This window comes from Acipenser ruthenus, chromosome 9 (assembly GCF_902713425.1).
Source record: "Acipenser ruthenus chromosome 9, fAciRut3.2 maternal haplotype, whole genome shotgun sequence".
NCBI lineage: Eukaryota > Metazoa > Chordata > Actinopteri > Acipenseriformes > Acipenseridae > Acipenser > Acipenser ruthenus.
In genome coordinates this window covers 45,213,879-45,233,266 of record NC_081197.1, presented here as the reverse complement: position 1 = coordinate 45,233,266, position 19,388 = coordinate 45,213,879, and the positions used below count along the sequence as shown (strand labels likewise).

Below are 19,388 nucleotides of genomic sequence, written 5' to 3'. Positions count from 1 at the left end.
GTGTCATCGTAGCCATGGTAAATGTCCTGAGAAGAATCTATTTTTGTTAGTTGTTATTCATTTCTAATTAACTCCATGACCATAGCCACTGTATTCTCAGAACGGCACTCCAGGGTGTGTGTGTGTCGTTGTGAGATAGCCCCTCTTCTTGTGTGTTTGCACCCAAGACTTAGCAGTATCCCACAACGACACACATCCAGTTGAGTCATATTAATAAATTAACCCTTTTTACAGTTTAAAAAATCGCTTGTACATTTATGAAACTACAGAATTTAGTGCAGCGCACATATTTTAGTTTTTATATATGTTTTCTTGTTTGGACTTTTTTGTTGCTATGTAATCTTTTATATACAGGTTTATAATTGATGGGGAACAAAAGAAGCACAAAAGGAACAAAAAGGGTTTCCCCAAAGCCCAACACCATGGCTACCAAGAGATATATGATCATTATCATTTGCGAGTGCACACTGATGTGATTGAGTGCGTTAGGCAAACACTATTTGATTTATAAAGGTGTATTGCTATAGCTATACCATGTAAATCAGTATATTCACTTCACACTACTATACGAGTCACCCAAAATTCAGATTTTACATAACATTTATTGTGGGACACTGGTTTGTGTTGGAAACCAACACGAAAGCAAATGTATGCCTAATTGAAAAAGGTTTATACTGGTGTTGATGTCTGGGAGAAAAGCATTTCAAATTAACTGTAGTCTGTCTTGAACAGAAGTACTTCTTCAGAACCTAAAATGTTATAGCATTTGCCTTAAACTGGGATGCAATATGAGTATAATTGTTGGAAACATGGATAGAGTCAAGATCCTCGTAGTAAGCGAAGAATATTCTATACCAAAGCTGTTCAGCCGAGCCTGTGATGCACTTATGCCTGCCTCCGAGGGTATAAAGGACTGCGCATACAGATTTCAGCGTAATTCATCCTTCAAGCCTGCTGCAATCATGGATGCAGCAACATTCAAGGTTATTGGTTACATTTCTATTTCAGAGAACCAGGGTTATGATAATAACCTAACATTCCCATTCAAGTACGAAATGTAACCATTACCGAATTGGTCAGTATACCCAAGCCGTCCCATGGGCAAGATTGCCGCACGACCGGGATGCTACAAGGCTAAGCCGAGGCTGCCTTGTGCATTACCATTCGGAACCCCACTAACAAGTAACTAGGGCTAAAAAACTGAGGGAGAAACTCACATCTATGCCCTTGTTGTAAGGGTCAACTGAAAAACCGCCCTGCAAAAATTAAGCCGGCTTTCGACAGTATGGACCTGGAATCCAAGCACACTCCTAGATAGTAGGCTGTCTGAGAAGGCGTAAGCTGGCTCTTCGCATGATTCATCGTAAGGCCCAACCGTTGAAGGTGGCCAGTGACAAGTTCCGTGTGGGCATTTGCCTGTACTGGAGACTGGGCACAAATGTCTTTGAGTCCCGATAGGGCCACGGTAGCCTCCATGCACTTTGAAAAGCTAGAGAGAGACCAAATGGCAAGACCCGGAACTCGTACCCTGTTCCCTGAAAGGCAAACCGCAGGTACTTCCTGTGCGCTGGTTTTATGGGGATGTGGAAATAGGCGTCTTTGAAGTCCACCATGGTGAACCAGTCGCCTAGCCTGATTGACTGCAACAGCTGTTGCATTGTCAACATTTTGAAACCTCCTTCGGCTCAGATACAGGTTGACCTATCTGAGATCGAGGATTGGTCTGAGGCCACCATCCCGCTTGGCAATTACCAAGTACCTGGAGTAGAACCCTTCTTCCAGCTAGAGGGGGTGTACCATACCATACCTCCTGAGACACCACTGCTGCATCTTGCAGGTTCGAGTCACGTCCCGTTGGAGTCACGCCCTGAAAGGGAGGGGGACTGTGCTTGAACTGCACAGAGTAGCTGGTTTGAATGATAGTAAAGCACTCAGATGCCCGAGGTGCACTGACACCAATACTCCAGATGGTTCCTTGAGAAGGGGCCCTGGGTCCGTGGCTGCAAACCCCTAGGGCCACTGCTCACCTTATGGCTTAGCCTGAGGCTTTTGTCTCTGCACCGGACGGTGGAACTTATTATAGCCTCCATGGTGAACAGCTGCAGGCTGGTTCACCATGGAGGCTATAATAAAGTACCTGCGGTTTGCCTTTCAGGGAACAGCAAATCTATTTTCCTACTTTATCATAAACGATATTGAAGACTGTGACGCATCAGATCGTGGGTAAGTGTTTGAGCTGTCTCTGACTTAATTTACTTATGAATAATTGTATTATCTATGCATTAATTTGGCAGACGCTCTCATCTAGGGCGCCAGAGATAACAAGTTATTACAGTATAATAACAGCAAGCACAAATTAAGACAAGTACGGTTATAGTAAGATACATTTACAAATAAGTTATAGTTGCATTAAAAGACAATTACTGTTAAGAGCTAATATAACTTGTGCAAGAAGTGCAAAAACATTTCAGTGACTTCTAAATTATTACATCCAGTGTGGATACAGCTTAAGCATATTGTTTAAAATCAATACTTAACTTCTTAATACACAGTGCTCACTCAGATCATGTTTTACGCCTCGCACAGACAATTCGGTGCCACTTACTGCTCAATGCAGTCGCTTCTTGCTTCATTGGGTCACGGAAGATAATTATAATAAATCAATTTTTCAACGTGATAAAGTATTGCTGCAAAAAAATGATTGTGATTATCGATATTATCATTTATTGTTCAAGCCCTATTACCCACCAGACACAACAAGCGAAAATGGCCAGCGATGCGACAAAATGAATAGAACCTATACTTTTGATAAGCATCTTTCACACCACAAGTGGCACAACAGGCGACACTAGGGCGACGCAAAATAAATAGGATTGAATCCATTTGTCGCGCAATAACTAGGGAATTGACCAATCGGAGAACTGATTCAATGCACGTGGTCCAGCAGGGTGAATCATTATCCAAAATGATGGAGGAAACAATAATACTTGCTGTGGAAAAATACAAAGAGCTTTATGACAAAGGTCATCACATACAGATGTGAAAAACAATATATTGGGGTCCATTTCGAAGGAGCTGGATAAGCCTGGTGTGTATGATTCATTGCCATATATGTTGAAATACCATCAGAGAAGACATCATGATGTCAAATATGTACCTGCCTTGATCATAGTTTTGTCAATAGCAATTTTTAATAGGTATATAGATCTGGCAGTTTTCAAACCTGTCACATCGCCACTGTGTTGCTGCGAAAGTATCTTGTCGCCCAATGAAAAATTGAATTGTGTCCGGTGTGTGACAGCCTTTAGACAAACACACAGGATTGAAACACCCATGGCATAGCAGTTTGATGCCTTCCAGGTTTTACTATGCTCTAGAGACACACCATACCTACAATAAAACCTGGAATGGCTCAAACTGCTATGCGATGGGAGTCATTATTTTCATTACTGACACACAGTTTTACAGACTCTTTTGAATACATTAAGATGTTTTACCTTCTGTGCTCAGGCCAGGACTAGACGTGAACTTGGCCACATCCACGATCTTCACAGCAAACTGCTGTCCAGTTTCTCTGTTGATACATCGCCGCACAACACTGAATGGTCCCCTGGAAAAAAAACAGAGTTACATTTAGTTCAGGGTTGAAATGAATTTAACATTTCTAATGGTTTTAAGAAAATTTGCACTACTGAACACTACTGTTGAAATACAAAAGCTGTTTCCACATGTGCTTCTTTAAAGAATTAACACAGTCCACGCCACACGACCTTTTGAGCTGCCAATTCGGTCAGCACAGGGTTCTTAGTGCCGACTAATTCTTGTAAATGAAGACCTTTGGCTTCACCTGGGAAGGTCAGCAGACACTGAGATAATAATCATTATAGTATCCTAATCGTTTCTATTCAGACTGGACTCAAATGACCAAAATGTGGAGCCACCCCACCCATGTTATACTGTAGCTTTTAACATTTTCTTTAAAAACTGTAGGCTATATTGTATGTCTTATACTTAAACATCTATGAATTCCAATTGCCTGACAAAATCCCTTGAGTACACCTAGTCAGTAATGTCAATGTGATTTTATTGAACAGTGAGACTCTTATAAAAAAACAGAATGCGGGACAAGGCAGAAAGAGCAGGATTTTCACTTGCACATGTATTATACCTTGCAATCAGTTAACATGACATATTCATAACAAAAAGTGTTTGGCAACTTTTTGTTTTGCATTATCTCCGCTTGCTTAATTCCTCGTTGCCAGCCTGGTCTTGCCAAACGCGTTGTCATTTTTGGGAAATATTTCAACTCACTTTGGCGGTTAATTATCTCCTTTATAAAAGCCCAGCACTGCACAGTTCCAGGAAAGATAGATACAGTTTCAAAACACCATCACAGCCATTTGCAGACAACAGGCCCAAAAAAATCGCATCAAAAGTGCTTTTCGTTTTATTTTTAGTTTAGAAATTTGACAACAGCAGCATTTCTCAGAGTGGGGGTGTGGAGGGGGCGGGGGTCATTTCCAAACACAGCTCCTGATTTGTGGAATTCTTACCCATGTGTGACTGACTGAAGATTGCTTATGGCTGTAGCCCACAGTATACACTGTATCATTTCTTTAGCTTTAGGACTACAATCAAGGGTGCAGTGGCCAAGTGTTGTAACCTGTTTTAACACAAGTTTGATCTGTGATCTTAGTGACCAGCTGTGGCACCTGATGCTGCTGTACAGCACGCACACATACACACACACAATAGTGCTGACTAAGGATGAATCAGTTCCACGTACATTTAATCTTTATGGATAGTAAATCCATTTCAGTTAGATCTCAGAACTTCCTCTCTCAGCCAGACGCCTCTCCCCTGACTACCCCAGTGTCTGAGTCAGCAGTTCAAACCAATCACTTCCACTCTTGGGATGGCTCTGCTTTTCAAAAGGGACAACACAGCAACATTGCCCTAAGAAAAAAGTCGTACAGTAGAGTACTCAACTAACGTATTTCCATTTTATTTGAAAACTGCCACTTGTCAGTGACGACACTGATAAGTCCCTTAGAAACAAATGTATATCCAAGGACCGAGTGCTCCAAATACTGTACATTTTCACCTGGTTTTAAGGAAATCTCCAAGTGCATTCGATGCAGTCTACATACAGCCTGCTTCTGTGGTAGTGTTCTATAAGGAATCAATGTGTCATGTAGGCATAAACTCACTAGATGCAAGTGCAAATGTATGAACCAAAATGTCCATATCCATATTCCCAAATGTATTAAGACAACCTATACAACATGACCAATTTTACAGTAGATCATCTCTTTGCGAATGCTACTGTTTACAAATGTTTGACTACTGGTTCTAAATCAAGCAACAACAAATGACATTTCACAAAGATCTGCAAAGTGTCTTGCATCTACTGCAGCACACCAGGCTGTGTACAAATTAAGGATATCTATCTAAATAGGGGTCATTACTGAATTTATTTTTAACATATTGATCCAGAATGTTATGCAGCAAGCCCTGGTTTTCCGGTATCCTGTTGAAACAGATAAGACTGAGATAAAACAAGCTCAAGGGTCTTCTCTTTCCTGGATTTCGCAAGAGATTAGGCTCATCTTGGCGAGAAGTTCTCAGATACAAGGACACATGGTGTTTTGTGAACAAAACAAATGGATAATTCAAAAAGGGGAAAACCTGGAAAGTGTGGATACTGTGTATACTTGGTATAGTGTGTGTTCAAATCACATTCATGTCTATAAGGTACCTTTATGGTGGATAATGCATCAAAAGCCACAGCAAAGCCTTGACAAAATGTGTTATTTGAATAGAACTATATAAGTGACCTCTAAATATGAATGTGTATGCTTTAGGAGAACAAATGGCAGCTATTACAGATGGATTTTTCTTTTCTTTTTAAGACGGCTTTGGATTCTAGCTTCAGTAACACAGCAAGTTCATGTGCATTTCGGGTACAGCAGCTTATTTTAACTTTGTTTTATAAATTACTTGGTACAGACAGATGAGGGACTGTATACTGTACCACTAAAACCCAATGCTTAGCATTAGACATTGAAAAATGGATACAAGAAGATTTCCAAGCATTTGAGTATCCCAAGGTGCTATCTGGTGACCTAAAAACATATAAAAAACTACTTAACATGCAGCATGTAATCACTTAACGGAGCTGTAATGCACAAGTCATTATTTCACTTGAACTATGTTTACAGACCAACAAAATAACTAAAGGCTGTAATCTGTACAAAACTTGGGGTGGGAGAAGCAGGAGGCGCTTTATATTTTCTTGGTTCAAATAAGACTATTAAATGCCTTGAGTTTAGCAATGTCCCAGTACTGTTGGGAATGCACAGCTTTAATGATTTAAGTTGCTGCATTAAAAAACACCGAACACGGTTGCATGCGTCAATGTTGCAATTAGGGCTGTCAGATAAGCCTCCAAACTGCAATCGATTAATTGGGCATAGAAATTATAATTGTTCGAAAAAATATTGATGATTGTACTCCGTGCCACCCACAATAATTTCAAAAACACAAAAAATGATTTCATTTTCATGTAACCTTTATTTTTACCAGATAAGATAAGCAGCAGCCCTAGTTGCAATTATTTTTTTCATGTTTTATTCCATAGCACTGAGTCCTGCTAAATGTCTTGTCTAGTAAAAAAAAAAGGAACACCACCACCACCAACAACATTTAAAAAATGCTTCTTGTATTAAATTTCTAATACCCAACTGGAGCAACCAGGATAGTGTATTCTAAAGCCCCTGGGTCCAGAGTAAAATGAAAAAGCAAGGATTTATGTACAGTATGTTAAAAAAACATTTAAGATCAAGTACTGACCTTTAAAACATAAACTCCGTTACAACCACAGGGATACAACTGATCTATTAGACATTAAAGCAGTGATTATACTGTATAGAAAGCTAGTTGTCCCTTATTGGGAAGCAAATTTAATTTGTTTTCTGCTAGAGTTCCATTTGGGACCACAGCACACACCCTAAACCACAGCACAGCAAAAATCAGCCCACCATGCCAAGAGAAGGCCAGCATTATCATAAACCCAAAAAGTTATTGGAAGGAAAAACTGTAGAGACAGGGAACATGCCATTAGCTAAATTAAGACGACCATTATAAAATCATATGCTCTGTGACCAAAAATATAGGCTATGCCATGAAGAGGTTTTGTGTGTACTGCAAGCAGGGTTCGTATGCTATTTTTACAAGTAAAATCATGGACTTTCAAGCATTTTTCATGACCACACACACACATTATAATTTCCATGACCAAAAAATCTCATACTACGATGCACAAGCGTTTTACAGTCAAAACTGCAACTGTTACCCCAGCTGCATCGCAATAACTAAAACTATAATGACGATGACAAAAAAATATCAGTTTCTCATTATTAAATCCTGCCAGTGTGTGTGGTTCTTCTTTGAATAGCAGACGCAAATCCAGTATTGAAACAATGAAAGTAATGTGTGTTTAATAAACTGGCTTCGGAACAAGAACACAGTCTAACTCAGTCGGAGGGGGTTAGTTTATATTCAACAGCTGTGTGACGTAGAAATGCCCCTCTTACTCTTCTCCGCCAGTCGTGTCCCGTCCCTATTCTTCCCTCTCGTCCATTACCACTTGTAATGTCCAGGTTTCTACTCTTGTCCAACTGCCACACCCGCAACGATGTGGAGCCCCCTTTTAATCACCTCGTAGGCCCCTCTCCCAGTTGTCCCCTTCGCCAATAGGGGTGCTCTCCTGGTGTCACCCCACTACTGGAACGTCTGTTCCTCGCGGAGTCCGCAAGCCCCCCTCAAGACGTTACAATATATATTTACTGACAATCTTACCTGACTGTTTACTTGCTGGCATTTTTTAATGTTTTCAGAAGTTCATCAACTTTATCCTAAATGGAAGAGAGGTGTCACTCTTTTTCTTTAGCAGTTCTCCTCATGCTGTTGGATTTACTAATCCACGTTAAATGTCCAGTTGCCATCTATGCTAACAAAATTTCAAAGGAAAGCGTTCACTACCTGTGACTGTGGTATAATCTTCCCTCCTAGCTGGGGTATATTTGAACACCCAATACATACTGGATAGCAGTTTGGTGATTTCCCAGTTACCATCCCTAAAAGCTCTGTTAATATGCAGTCCGCAGCTCCCAATGTTTAACAACGCTGTATCGGAGTCTGTTTTTAACTGATTTTGATGCAAAACAAAAAAAGTCAAGTTTACATTTGAACCATCCATAGACAGCTGAAGAAGGTTGCATAGATTTAATTTTTTCAACACAAGTATTGAACTTCTTAAGTATGGTGTTTGCGTCAGCGTGGCTTAAAACTTGGGACCCGTAATATTGTGTGGCTACTTTGCCGTTTTCCCACATACGAACATGCACATCCATTTGCTTGGATTGAGATTCATGGTTCAGTCTCACATCATATAGCAACACAAACTGATCTTCTTTGCCGATTTGCTCCGATAACATGGATCTGAAATAGGAAGCAATACCAAAAAAACAGAGGTAGGCACATTTTCGTTCTCCACAACAAAATTATTTAGCTATTTCAGCTGGGAACGTGCCGAAACCGCGTATTAACTCCTTACATGATTTGTATGAGTAGTGGTTTTTAATTACGACACTGTCCCAGACGCACTCAAACCTTAAGTAGAAGGCCTACTGCTTGAGGATGCGGTGACATACGGCGATGTAACGATTGAGGCAAAGTAATCTAATGTTTATTGCACTACCCTCTTTGGTGTATTTTAAATTACAATGTTTTTGCCCTCGGATGTGACTTTTTAGCCCCGACTCACCCATGTTGCTGATATCGAAGCTTTTCATACAATACCGGCATTGTGCTGAGAGAGAGAGAGAGAGAGAGAGAGAGAGAGAGAGAGAGAGAGAGAGAGAGAGAGAGAGAGAGAGAGAGAGAGAGAGAGAGAGAGGAGAGAGAGAGAGGAGAGAGAGAGAGGAGAGAGAGAGAGGAGAGAGAGAGAGAGACTTCCCAACCAGAGTCCAAATTCAGCATTACTATCATAAGGGTCTACAGTGGACTATATATAAACTACATGGATGAGGTACAGTAGGAGCGGTTTCTACAAGTTCAATAAACAATACAGGAATATTACATTCAGCTAGGACACCACAGCACATACCTTAGGACTGTACTTGTGCTATGGCAAAAACATTACTACAGAGAGCACTCCTCATGCAGAGTATAATCTAACTCCATTAACAAAAAAAAAACAAAAAAAACCACCAAGAGCTAGTAAAATGACAATATCTGCAAGGCAGTGGGGTAGTGCATCATTTAGACAGTGTCCCTGCCTTGTCTCAGATATCAATACTCATATACTCCAACTCTCTCTGCCTGGGCACTGTTCAATCTTCCGGTCAGGTTCAAAAGTGAAAGTCTGTTATATGTAGCAGAACAAATTGGCTTGGCGAACAAAGCCAGAATCGGACAAGAGCGTGTGGAGGAATTGCAAACAAACAATCAAACAAACAGCAGGGACAGAGCTAGAAACACTCTACAGAGCTGCGTTGTCCCCCTTTTCACACTGCAGACCCACACTGGTGGGTCTGCAGTGTGAAAAGAAGCAGGTCGCTGACGACACATGCTTCGGAGTACAGCGTGTGTTCGTCTTTGCCCACCCGAGTCAGAGCGGGGGTGGTGGCGGTGAGCTGAGCCTAAAAAATAAATTGCCTATTCTAAATTGGGAGAAAATTAAACAACAGCAACAGCAACAACAACAACCTTAAGTTTAAATTTAAATGTAAGTGTTTAGCCTCATTTCTAGACACTACACAGTCTGCTAGACAGTCTACATATTCATGTTGGTCACACTTTCTTTTCCACAGCAGAAGCATGCTTTCAGTGACTGTTTTATAACCTACAATGGGAGCCCTGTCCAAGTATACTAAAGACAAACAGCTTCTCAGCGTGTTCTGATTAAGGCGCAACATACGCAGTAACAACTGGGCAGGACTGGACTCTCGAGAATTCACAAGGGTTTTTACAGTTTGCATCACTGCTTGCAATGGGGTTTCACCTAAAAACTACAATACTGTTGAGACCGGTTTTCTTTTACTGTGCATATTAAAAGCACAGCATCTGCTTATTTAGATTTCAGCTACACTAACACCATCTCTAGTTTCATCAGCATCTCCTTCTTACACCATCAATATCAAGAGAAGATAAATAGGAGGAAAAACAAATCAAATCAAGTTTACTTTTAATGCCCATAGAAATTCTGAATGAACTAATGAACATAAGAAAATGTAACAGAAAATAAAATTAAGCGTTTAACGACTGTTGTTCCCTTGTGGATAATATAAGTTAATTAAACTCTTAGTCCAGAGATACAGTACTATACAGTTCCAGAATCAGGTTGTTACATTTAATTCATTTATTAATATTTTTTTTCACTTTATTCCAGAAGCCAAAGAAAAAACTTACGAACAGTCCAATTACCAAACTTTTAACAGATGTTATAACATTATTATGCATTTTAAAAAAGTGAGACGGTTTCCCTGCAATAATACTGCAGGTTGCAGTGAATGTAAATGGTAAAAGCATCTAAATACTCTACTTTTGAAAATGAAAACTAAAGCCAACTCTCAAACCTTCTGTAACAAAAAGCTTGCATAAAATGCATCTCCAGGATGTCAAGTTGGCCAAGGTGACATGAACAAACAAACGTGCAAGATGGGTCGAATGGCCTCCTCTCGTTTGTAAACTTTCTTATGTTCTTATGAACAGGATTTTTCTGCTGTCATTTAAAGCCGTTACATTTCTATGCCAGTAGAATAACATAAAGGCCACAACACAGACATTCTTAGCACCAGAATGTAATATTCTAGTTCCATCTGGCCACCAGGAAGACTTAACCCCGGAATACCTCAATACCTGCAGTGCGCTCCCCTGCACCAGGACTCGGTTGTTTCCTTGAGGTCACAGCTCCCTTTAAAACCTAAACATTACTGGGGTAGAAGAAGCACACTACGAAGAAAAAACGGGCTACTGTTATTTGGTTGTGGGCAGAAAACTGTGTCGAAATGGTTTAAGGTAATAGCCCTGCTCTCTTCCATGGCCTGTGCTGAAATGAACTGCTGTTGTGGTACTGGATATTGCAATGCACTGGGCACACCCCTCCATTTCTCTGGGATTCTCTAAGTTTTCCAAAATTGCACAGATGCTCCATCTTCTACTATCGAAAATGTGTGGAACATGCTCTTACTAAACCTTATGCGCACCATGATAGTGCTCAAGTGCCTGGCCATCACACTGAATTGCAGCCAAGCTTCCTAAACCTCTAATGCAACTCCCTGGGACTTCTGCGGATAATACACTTTCCATTTCTTTTACTTGGACCCACTCTACTGGAAGACGAAGCATACACTGAAAGGCACCGGTTATCCAAATTAGTATAATCTTTTTGGATTTCGAAAAAAAAAAACTCAGGATGTAAAGCTAACCAGATCATGTTTCAAAAATAGTTGTGTTTTGATAAATGCCACAGAACACACTAAGGTTTTCCACCTTATACCTGAGGACACAGGTAGGTCCATCAAAATGTTTCTGAACAGCAGCCGGTACATCTAGCAGCCCACGCCAAGCTGGCAAAGGGTTACAGTTTTAACAGCTGGCAAAGCAAAATCAGGAACACTAATGGGCACAGCAGGACGCGCCAACAGAGTCCTGTCAAGATGCCGTGCACGTGGCTCCTTCCTGGATACAAAGTAACAGGGTCTTGGGTCAAAACCAGGATTTCAATTAGGCCTTATTTGTTCTGTGCGAGAATTTGAACTACCCTACAAGGAAAACACACAGAAGGTCAAAACTCCCATTAAGGCAGCACAGTGGAAACCAAAAGAAAAAGGCAAAAAAAACCTGCAAACATACAAGTTTTCAATGAGTGCACAATAAAAGTTTTTTCCAAAGCATGGTATTATGTGTTGACTACAATTCTGCAAAAAAAAATTAATAAGAAGTGCATTATTTAAATATAACAAACAATAAATAAATAAACCTTTCAAACAAAACTGAAGCCTCACATCAGGCCAGTAAATGGAGGCCTTTATTATCATTAGTTGGAAATAGAAAATGATCGATACTGGCATTATACAACAATGCACACTGGCTATTCAAAACTCAAAGAATCAAAACCTAGAGAAAATCAACTATATTAGACCTACAGTAGTAGGCTTCCTACACACAAATTAACCTAGTCAACTGTATATTTCTTGTTCAATGTATTCTCTGAGCAATCCAAAATCTCAGCTGTTGTGGGAAGCCAAAGGGTGGGGATTAAAAAAAACAAAAAAAACACGAGTGACTAGTAAGACAACATACCATAACACCCAAAAAGGGTATGTATATAAATGTATTGACTTAAATAAGGGAGCCATTGCAAGCAGGCAAGTATGCATCTGACAAGAGCGGATGCAAAATCTTCTTTCAGAGAAAAGCAATTGCCATAGGGATGAACCGTCGCTCTGACCTACTGATCCTCCTGGAGCAAAGACAAACACAATCATCCTTACTACCGATCAAGCTTCCAGTACAAGTGTCTACTGTGGGATCAAGGTTATTGTGACATAATGAAAAGTTTAATGCCATTTTCCATTTCCCCCCCCAAACAGGATTGGATCACTCCTCTGCCACCACAGCACCGATAAGTAAACAATGTAATCCTGAAATAATAGATGCAGAGTCAAGCACTGCAAAAAGTAGTCAATGGCAGCACATCAACTGACCAGCAGTAACCCTCCCTTGAATTTAAGCATGTAGGATACTGAATAAACCTTCCGTTTAAAGATTTATGACACTGCCTGATCTTGACCCCACTTCCAGAGTAGCCGACAAGGTCATGACATCTTGAATGCTACCTCAGTGGAGAGGCTCTGTATATGACTGGATCAATAAGCCGACCCATCAGAGAAAGCTAGTAAAGACTGCAAGCTTTAATTAGCCTACACCACTACTTTGGCTGTTCACTTATTAAGAGTCATTTTACAGTCCTCTCGAGAAGCAGACTATTCTCTGTGAGCACTTGGATGTTAGTTTCTATTAATTTTCAATACATGATGGAAATTCAGTTGATCTTGATTCTTCCCTTAAATCAGATTGCTCATAAAACTACATCATGGTGTTCTGAAGGGAAACACGAGACACACACTAGCCAGGCACAGACACAAAAAAATACATATATTTCCACCACCAAAGGGACTGAGTAAATGTGGTGCCATTGGACATCTCCCTCTATTGGGACCAACTCACCACTGAAACCCTTTTAGAGAGTGGCCTTTATGGTGAGTGGGTCTTGTGATTGAGAATGCAAGAATTTACTCTGAGTTTAACAGAATTATACTAAATAATGTAATGTTTATTTCATAGGAGCAGCAACATCTAAACACAGGTCATGTGGGAGGCAGTCAATATCTCTTTGCCGGGACGTCACTGTGAACAAGATTTCTATTCTCAGGTATTCAGGGAGACAGTGTTGAACTCTCAAAATGTTTGTTTTATTTGAAACTACAGAGAATTCTTGACAAACTGAACAGACAACAAGTCCTGCAACAAAGCAACTGTCCGGGTTGTTCCAATATATTTTTAAATTTGAAAGTAAAAATAAATGAAAGCAGGGCGACCTTTATTAATACAAGGACGGTAAAACGTGACTGATGTGTATCTAAGCATTGTATACCTGAGTGCTGACTGTATCAGTATGGTTTTTGCTAATTTTAGAACATTGTTGTTTTCCTTGTTTAGTATGCAAAACATATTTGAGTCCATGGAGGTTTCAATGAAACCAGCTGTTGCACTTTTTATAAACAGTTCTTTATGGTCTCCTGTTTGTTGTATTAATGCTATTATGTTTATACAAACTGACACAGTTCAATCAGTAAAACACATCTTTGTCACTATACATTGCCCCTAAATGCTTCTATTGCAATACAACTTCAAATCAAATAAATCACTTAATAAGCAAAGCCATTTCTCAAGGTGACCTACAGCACTGTAATACAACTGGTACTGTCTGTGGCATCATCCTTAATTTAGATAGTAGAAGAAAATTAAAGTCTTCATCAATAAGGCTACAGTGATGGAAACCAAAAAAGCTGGCCACACACACCACCTTTCATTGTAAATGACTGCTACCACCAGCAATCAGCAGGCAATTCCCAGGGGGAGTGGGAAGAGGGGGGTGGGAACAGCGCTGATGCTAATGCAAGAAAGAGTAGGCCAATCGACCCATAATGCTATCAGCGTGAATATTTATCACCCTGTCAGGGAAGAAAAAAAAAAAAAAGACTCTTCCCTCCAGTGATTATTGCCCTTCTCCTGTCTGCACAGACACACTCTGCTCCATAATCACATTCTGATGCCTTTATTTAACTGACCTCCTAACCCATACAATGTCAAGCCCATTTAAAAAAAAAAGTATATAAATCAAGGAGGGCGCAGCACCCAATCAGCTTTCCAATTCCACTGGCACACAGCTCGCAAGTGCTACCATCAAGCAAGCCATTCACACTGGGGATTTCATTTGCTGTTTTTTAATAAAGACGCTCATAAGAACAGCCTGACTCGGCAGATTAACAGTACAGTTCAGTACTCGAGGAAGCAAGGCAGCCTTGGCTCCACTTCACAGTACAAGAGAGATTTGGTTATAAATCCACTCAGGGCTCAAGTCATTTCCAAACACTGCTACAAAAATGAGATTAGAGACGCTGGGTCCTCTGACGGAAGCAAGCAATGCTAAGGCAAAGGGGAATATTCAGAGAGGAATAACACAACTAAGAGTATGACTAGCGAGAAACTACACAGGACATTAAATTAACTGCTGCTGCTTTGTGCAACAGTTGTTTCTGCACAACTCAAGACATTAAAAGTCTGACAGTTCCACCTAAAGCTGCCATTTTAGAAGCAGCACTCTGCAGTGATTCAGAAAGAAATACCATATTCAGACTATCAACAAGAAATTACTCAGGACTGCACTGTTACTCACTAAAACAAAACTCGTTGTTTTAAAATCCACTACAAAATCATTATACGTAGCAACTCTATATGGTGCTGCTGCCATGCATTAGAGCAGGGTGTATTATGGAAAAACACTGTGGGGGTACCTATAGCGGTTGCAATGCTTCAGTAAAATATGTACTGAATACCTAGTGTACAAGACAAAGAGGTGCTATAGTAGCACAAGTATGAAACTCTAAAACTGATAATTATTTTAATTTTGAAAACTGAGCACCATCCGTCATACTGTCCCCCAGCTTGTGTTATCCAGAGGCAGAACTTTAATTTCTTCATTCGCCATCTCGACAGCTGTATTGAAAGAAATGTCTTGAAACCCCTCTGCTGTTTGGGATTTGGGATTGCATCATGGAGGCACAACCAATCCCCGGGGTCACTTGACAAGCGTAACTTCATATTATTAGTTTTAGTTTTAGTAGTAGTAAAATGTGGCTGTGCCTGATAATCTGCTTGGAACAGTGAGTGTTAAATAACGCTTTGTTGTGCCTGTCAGCTGCAGTTCTTTAAATTGGCAGCAATAAGGTGCTACTGCAATGAAAGCTTACTGTAGATATCACAAGCAGCATCAATTACATGTACATTATGAAAACATGGATTACTGTTCTATATAACATTTTTAAAACTACATGTGAATGTTTTATTCCATTTATATGGATTACCTGTAAAATAATAAACTAGTAGCTATGGTGACGTCACCAGAAAATTATGCAAATTAGTACCATCGAAGGTTCAAAACTTCGTTCGGTAATGTGTTCTGAACCTTCGAAGGTCAAAATGTACCCTTTGTTACAGCCCTAATTAAATTTAACTTTAAGGTCTAAAAGGATGGTTCCATGTATTCCCAGAAAACCTAACCTCCCTGATGGTTCAATTCATCCTCCTTGCAAATTCCCACTTCTGTTAAGTGTCTCTTGGGTGAACACTACAGTACCTTTACAGATGGGCATCCCTACAGCGAAGGGACATGCAGAGTGAGGAAGCGTGCACCAGGGCTGCCCTGTCTCCTAAATCTTCCATGACGGAATAATCCCCTTGGGACAACCTGGAAATCACTTTACAACAAGAGACACTAATCTTGACTGACTGACTCTTGTGGTGCATTAAAAGAAGCAAAAAAGAAAAAAAAAAACTCTCTCTTCCAGATCTCCAAACAGTAGTCATGTTGATGCTGTCCCTGGTATAATGGCCATGACTGCACAGGATGTTAATCATCAAACTCTTATTAACATTTAATATCCTCTGCTGCCGCCCCTACTCCAGTTACACAATAGAGTTTCTGTGAACTGCCAGGCGGTTACTGCTGGAATAATAAATGCTTTGATCACCCAAAAATATTTCCTTGGGGCAATCGTCACTGTTAATGCTACTGACACACGCGACAAGTTGTGCTTAGTAAAGCTGTGGCCCATTGATGAAGCAATTCAGTAGTTAAAACAAAAAAAGCACGTCCAGGCTGTGCAAAGAGGCCACACTTTGCTGGTGACCCCGAGGGGGGCGTCACATTGGCTCCAACGCTCCTGGGGTGGGGGATGGGAAACCGGCACAAACTTATTATAAGTTAAGAAGCAGGGCTGATCTCTCTGTCTTCTGGGATCGGTAGCCCGTCCACTTCTGCTCTGGATTTCTCAGCGTAAAAGCAATTCTGGCTTTAGGCTTGTGAGATCAGCTTGCAACTCATATCAATATCCCTGCTCCAAAAAAATAAAAAAAAAATAAAAAAGGGAATGAAGCAGCCTTAAACCTCCATATGGGCTGTATTGCTCCATATTAGACTCTGCTCTACTCAAGACATACAAATTTGACGGCAACCATCTACAGTAGGTCTGCTCAAAGCAGCCACTCTAGATGCTGTGCTCACCAGGCAGCTCAAAGCAGTTCTCTTCCACAAAGAGGTGTAGAACCACTCTGTGACCTCATCGGAATTCTCCCCAGGATGACAGAACAGGAGCTCAGAGTGAACAGGAACAGCGATTCATCTGCTCAGATTGTATTTAGTGATGCTTGTGATACAGTACGACTGTGAAACACCCAGCAGGGTATTCGACTACTGTACACATGCTGTGAAATTAATAGCCAAGATGCTGGATATAAAAGCATTACATTAATGTTTTCCTACAGGAGATCACGCTTTAAATAAAAATGATAATTTTTTTATTTTTTATTTTAATTCCACAAAGTATAAGGTAATGGGAAGAGCAAATATTTAAAATAATATTATTATTATTATTATTATTATTATTATTATTATATAATTATTACTTAGAATTGGACAGGGCAGAAAAGGGTATGGCTTCTTTATTAGAAACAGAACAGTATTGGTAGATAATGAGATAATGTTATGCAAATAAACTGAAACAATGCATGGCTTGTGATTAACTGTGCCTCATTTCTTGGCTATGAAATAGGAGGAAATGTAAAGGAATTTGAAAGGGTCGAATTCAGTTGTGGGAATTCAATTCATGACAGTATCTGAATAACAAACTGCAACAGTTAATAAACTTCAGAAAAAAACAGACAGGATTTTACAGCAGTTACTCATCAATTCATCCGATTACGGTTTAAAAAATAAATAAATAAATAAAATCTGTTTCATTTAATAGCATGCTGACTAACTTTGCCCCTCTTTGGACAGGCAATCTAAATCTAGATGGATGGGGCATGGTAATCAGAAAATGCCCGATAGCTGCAAAATAGTTGGCACATAAAAAGCAAATTGATGAAACTCCACTACACTCTTTGATTACCACAATTATCCTTGCAACGTTTATGTAACTAAAGAACACACACCTGCCAGGGTTCATAATTATAGATGTGGAGGGTTTGTATGCTTTGTTTGTTTTGTTTAAAACACAAATAAGAACATGCTCTAAGGACATTGTTAATTCTTTGACGTGGACAATTTCTAGATTACAGAAAATTGAAAACGGTCTCTTCCTGCCTACAGTACAGTGGTGCGATCCATCTATGAGAATAATCAGAACTGGTTTCCTGGGGGCCGGAATACAAAATAGTATCTTAGCAAACCAGAACCACGTGCATTCCTGTGGTTTCTCTCATTGTACCGTTTACACTTCAAGGCAACTCGATTACTAGCGATGTTCAGCACCTGGGTTTCAGCAGCCTGAGTAAACTAAGCAGTATTGATCGCAAGGTCATGGTCTGCGCTCTCAGATAAGGCATAATGTTACCACTGCAGTGCTGTAGATGTACCGTTAGGCATTGTATTAAAAGCGCCAAATAAAACAAACACACACCTATCTTTACAACAGCTGATGAAAAACTTTACATTATAAATGTTTTATTTTAGTGCTCAGATTTACAGTTGAAACTATGGTTCTTCCCTACCTCTGAAAAATCACCAAGCTGTAACCGCTGGAGAATTTATAAATCTGAAAAGCTGCAGTCACATAGCCCTGCTGACAAGTAACCTACAACCTAATTTGACACAGTGGTCTGTCCCAGAATCAAGAAGCCACAATAAAAATTGTATCAGTGTGCATCGACAGATTATTGATGCTGTGCATTAGTGAGTGATTTTAAAAAGACTAAAGTACTTCATTTTGTATACAGATCAATGAAATCCAGAAGAAGATGAAGACAAAAAAAAATAACCTTACACGGTATAGTTCTTGTTGTTTGAACACCAACATAGCCTATATCTTCCACATGCATATTTCTGATAATATTTAAACATTTAGACAAAACACACACGCACACACTTTTCTTCGGTGCTACAAAAATACATGGTTTCCTCCAACAAAATACTGCTTCGCATGAAAGTGATGTGTTTTCTGAAAGGGCCTGTATACTCCTATCCAAACACACGAAATGGCCAAACCCTTAAATAAAAAAGTCCAGGAGAACCGAGTCTGGCCCCTGGCAGGGATCGATGACATAAAATGACAGCTATTCCATAATTATTTAGGCAGAAAGAATACACCCGCCGTTACAATTCACTTCAGCATAAATCAAGGCAAGTCGTTAACAAAAGAGGCTTTATTTTCTGTCATGTTGACCCTTTGAAGTGCAAACAAAGTTATTGACCAAATAAATACTACACTTCTGTTCTATTCACGAGCAGGAGCAATCAGTGGCTATACAATACAGCAGGCAAACTTGTTAAATACCTCAGCCTCATTTTATTTACAAGTGTATTTTTACAACAGGCAGTATTGTTTGAGTTAGCCTTGTACAGCAAGCCCATGAAACATGAGACAACTTTCAGGCAACTTTCGCTAGCAACTGCTGAAGCAGCTACTTGCAAGGTTGAATACTAACGGGACCAGTAGTAACAAGTAGGTTCGGAACACATTACGGAAGGAAGGTTCAGA

General features: G+C 40.0%; 1 protein-coding gene across 16 annotated transcripts in view; it reads right to left on the bottom strand.

Moving 5' to 3' along the window:
• Positions 1-19,388, bottom strand: part of LOC117406144 (peripheral plasma membrane protein CASK) — a 163,714-nt gene that overhangs the window by 109,020 nt on the left and 35,306 nt on the right. For all 16 annotated transcript variants that reach the window (XM_059030067.1, XM_059030069.1, XM_059030073.1 and 13 more), the window contains exon 2: positions 3,498-3,610. In XM_059030067.1, coding sequence (XP_058886050.1) covers positions 3,498-3,610 — 113 coding nt within the window. The remainder of the gene's footprint in view (positions 1-3,497; positions 3,611-19,388) is intronic.